The 3,734-nt window shown below is 34.0% G+C and overlaps 1 protein-coding gene across 1 annotated transcript; it reads left to right on the top strand.

Annotated features, from left to right (window-relative positions):
* The first annotated feature begins 7 nt into the window (after positions 1 to 7).
* On the top strand, positions 8 to 3,523 carry LOC106767320 (DNA-directed RNA polymerases II, IV and V subunit 9A). The gene is made up of 4 exons (XM_014652181.2): positions 8 to 76; positions 174 to 249; positions 1,847 to 2,005; positions 3,252 to 3,523. Exons 1-4 carry the CDS (start codon positions 48 to 50, stop codon positions 3,330 to 3,332), a joined length of 345 nt encoding a protein of 114 aa, XP_014507667.1. The 5' UTR covers positions 8 to 47; the 3' UTR covers positions 3,333 to 3,523.
* The last annotated feature ends 211 nt before the right edge of the window (positions 3,524 to 3,734 follow it).

The following is a 3,734-nucleotide window of genomic DNA, read 5'->3' as shown; positions in this document are numbered from 1 at the left end:
TAAGTATAAAACCTTTCTCTTCCTCCTTGCATTTGGATGATTCTAAGATGAGTACACTGAAATTTTGCCGTGGGTGGTCTGTTACCATTTTCCTTAGTTCTCAATAGATGTGAATCTTGTTATACATTTGTTTTTATTAATGCTTCTTCCTCATTTCTTCTCCATTTTTGCAGCAACAATGTTCTATACCCTACCGAGGACAAGGAGAACAAGGTTCTTCTCCACACTTGCCGCTACTGCAATCATGAGGTCCTTCTTCTATCTCTCTTCCTTTTCATTTCTAATTTCTTCGACTATCATTCCATGGCGTCCATGTTGCGATTTTTTTTCTAAACCCTAACTAGTTGTACTAATGAACGATTATCTAGTCCTTTGGGAATCAGTATCATTTTGTTGCTTTTGAAGATGCCCTTAAACCTTAAAGGCCTTGATGCTCTTTGGAGTCCCCCATTGAAAAAGATAAGCTAACTGTCTTGATAGTTAAGTCTTGAAGTTCTCTAACTTAATGAACCGGTATCTTGGGTTTGGTACTCTTGTTAAGAGATAAGAAGCTACGGAAATGACTTCCTGTGATGTTGGATTAAGGTGCAAACTAAATATTAGCAGACGAGTGAAGCTGTCTTATAGAAAAGGGTTACCACCATGTTAGATTGGACAGGTGAAGTTACTGTGGACTGTAAGGGTGACGGCTATTGGAATCCTCATTAAGTAAGCTAAACTTGTAAGTCTTGAATTCTTCTAACTAGGAAGACTACTTCTTTTGGTATATCTCTCCTATTGAACTTAAGTTTTAACATATGCCTTCAAACTGGAGATTGAATTTAGGAATCACTGATAGGAGTGACATTTCCTCTATTTTTCTGTTAGGACCTGAGGAAAGCATCCCATATCAATTTAACGTGTCAAAGAGTTTTTCTTGCCTTCACAGACAATTGACTTGTATTTGCAGAGGCATTTGACCTCTGTACAGGGATGTTGCTTTTTATTCTGACTTTCCAGTTCAAATGTCATGCATTTGCATAGTGAATATATGTCTTTCAACTTCTAGTAAAAAACAATGAAGTATTCTTTGATATGTAACGTGTCTTACCATTGTTCCTAAGGCTTAAAAGTTACTTTGAAGTTAAACCCTAAACCCTAACAATTTAAAAGCTCCATTTTCAGAATCTTTCTTCATTTAAAAATGCTTATCTTGAAATTCTGTTTTCCTCAGCTTCTATTTTATAAAGAGTAGCTCAAAATAAGTTGGACCAAGTATTTCCTTAAAGTCTCTCCTTTATTATGTATTCAGTGTCTCTTTATTTTCTTTACTTATTAAGTTTGTTTAGATCACTGTGTTATTAGTATTGAATGATGTATAATACAATTCACACTATGGCAATGGGATTTGATGAACAAATCATTTTGGTGCTTGACTCGGACCATGAATCACCTGAATTTATGAAACCTCCAAATCGCATTTTGTGTGCTTTTATATGTATTATTTAGTTTTATATATTAAGTTTTAATTTTGATCATGAATTTCGTAATTCACGGTTTTGGATTCAAAGTATGTAAAATAGATCCTTTGCAACTTGATTCAACTACCATGTAAAATACTGGACCAGTGACGAGTGAAATTCTTTCTACTTATCTAGCATACTATTCTTGTCATCAATTGGTGCCATGGAAATCAGATGTTTACACAACTGCACTAACTTTTGGAAATATATAAATCAGGGCTAGAAAGACCTGTTCACTGTTGTTTTTCAGATGAAAGAAACTATTTTTTGGGACCATACACAGCTATGATGTTATCAGTTCAGTACGAATATGCCTGTGTGATCAGTTTTCTCTTTTTTAGCAGGAGCTTGCAGATACTAACGTTGTCTATAGAAATAAGTTACATCACTCTGTTCAAAGGCGCACTCGAGAGCTGGAAAATGTAGCTGCAGATCCAACACTTCCTCGTACCAAGTCTGTTCGCTGCTCTCAATGCAACCATGGAGAAGCTGTCTTTTTCAAGGTTAAGTCTTACTGACTATGGAAGAGAAGATCTGTTTTCATGCTTATGAATGTTAATTCCACATGATTAGGATTTCTGTTGTGCATATTTTCAAAGACCACTGTTTATCCTGGCAGTGATGTCTCTTCCTCCTCGGTCATGTAACTTTATGACCAGTTCTATGGTCTGTACATCCATTGTTCCACCATCTGTGCTGAGTTTTTTCCCCATGGCCATCTTGTGTGTGGCCTCTCCTCAAGTTGTCTTTCTAGCTGTGGTTTAAGGAGATAATTATTTTTAGGATTCTTTTCCGGTTGCATTTTTAGGAGTTTTTTTTCAACTTTTGTATAGTGTTTATTTGTAACAAGGTTGGATTTACTTGCTGTGTTCAAATAAATTTATATTTTCAATGTCGAGTGAGTTTTTGTTGGCAATAAAACTTTAAAAATAATCAAATCCAAAACATGTATTTAAAGGTCTTAAATAAACTCAAGTTTGAGAGATCATGTTAGGATATATTCAGTATTTTAGAATAGCTTAGGACATCTTTAAAAAGATATTGACAAAGCTTATATAAGTTATATTACACTAATACTTGGTTATCAATACAAGGAAATAGGATTTCTGGATTAGTATTTGTATCACATGTGCAGCATCATTATATATTATATCAATGTAATAGAATATTATCGAAAGCCTCCTTTTTCTTCCTTCACTGCCCAATCTCTGTAATTTCTTTAGTTTTGGGAAGCTCAATTCTTTGTCAGCGTAGCATGGCTTGTTTCGATGTTATATTATGTCCAAATTTGGGATAATACATTTTACCCAATACTGAATTTAGTTTTCTTTTGCTGTGTAAGAAGTCTTCTATATTTCATGGAAGTTACCTTCTGTATTGAAATGCTAAAATAGTTCCTTAGAACTGGACACCGGACAGAGAACCCCCAATTAGGCCACTCCTATTATTTGTAAATATCCATGAATAAAGCCATTTCATTCGAACATGCTATCTGCTAACAAATATTAATACATATATGACGTGTGGGTGAAAATGAGTTCACTGTAATGCTCTTTTCATTGCAATTTAAAACTTCAGTCTGCATGGTAAGGAATAAAGAATGTCTAATCACATATTAGGATAAACATCTTGTTTCCACTATTCTTAACCAAAAGAATCATATTCTTATCTTAATCCGTGATTAGAAATTCATCAAGAATCCATGTTTTAGTTAATTGGGGGTGTTCTGAAATTTCTGAATGTATGTAGGCAACGGCCAAAGGGGAAGAAGGCTCGGTACTCAATTTTGTTTGCTGCAACCCAACTTGTGGCAACCGTTGGAGAGAATAGAACTCTTCATATCTTGCGCAAGTCAAGCTTTACACTGGATCGGTGAGAAACTTTGTTTGTATATAAAAATTGACTTGTGTGAAGACCTTCACAATTAGTAGTTGTTCACCTTAAATTCCTTAATCAACTCTTGTTAACTTGATTAATGGTCCAATAATACTTTAAATTTATATGTTTGTTCGAGTTCAAAACATCTATGCAAGGCCAATCCTTTATTAAAAAAGTAAATAAGTCTAACAAAAGTTGTGTTATGGACTTTATAATTGGATTTATAGAAAGGAATAACATGAATTAGCCTGAAACAAAATGATATTATTCTTTATGATTTGGATGATTTAAAATTAGGAGTGACCGAAATTGATAAATTTTTATCTCATTTACAAAATTAGACATATTGAACTC

The sequence above is a fragment of the Vigna radiata genome, chromosome 7 (assembly GCF_000741045.1).
Source record: "Vigna radiata var. radiata cultivar VC1973A chromosome 7, Vradiata_ver6, whole genome shotgun sequence".
Lineage (NCBI taxonomy): Eukaryota > Viridiplantae > Streptophyta > Magnoliopsida > Fabales > Fabaceae > Vigna > Vigna radiata.
Note: the sequence above shows the minus strand (reverse complement) of the source record. Positions and strands in the feature narration are given on the sequence as shown.

Excerpts from the sequence above, each read along its gene's own strand:
- LOC106767320 (XM_014652181.2), top strand. The coding sequence starts at position 48 with ATGAGTACACTGAAATTTTGCCGTGGGTG. Across the intron at positions 77-173 it reads CTGAAATTTTGCCGTGGGTG|CAACAATGTTCTATACCCTA; the intron begins GTCTGTTACCAT and ends CCATTTTTGCAG. Across the intron at positions 2,006-3,251 it reads GAGAAGCTGTCTTTTTCAAG|GCAACGGCCAAAGGGGAAGA; the intron begins GTTAAGTCTTAC and ends GAATGTATGTAG.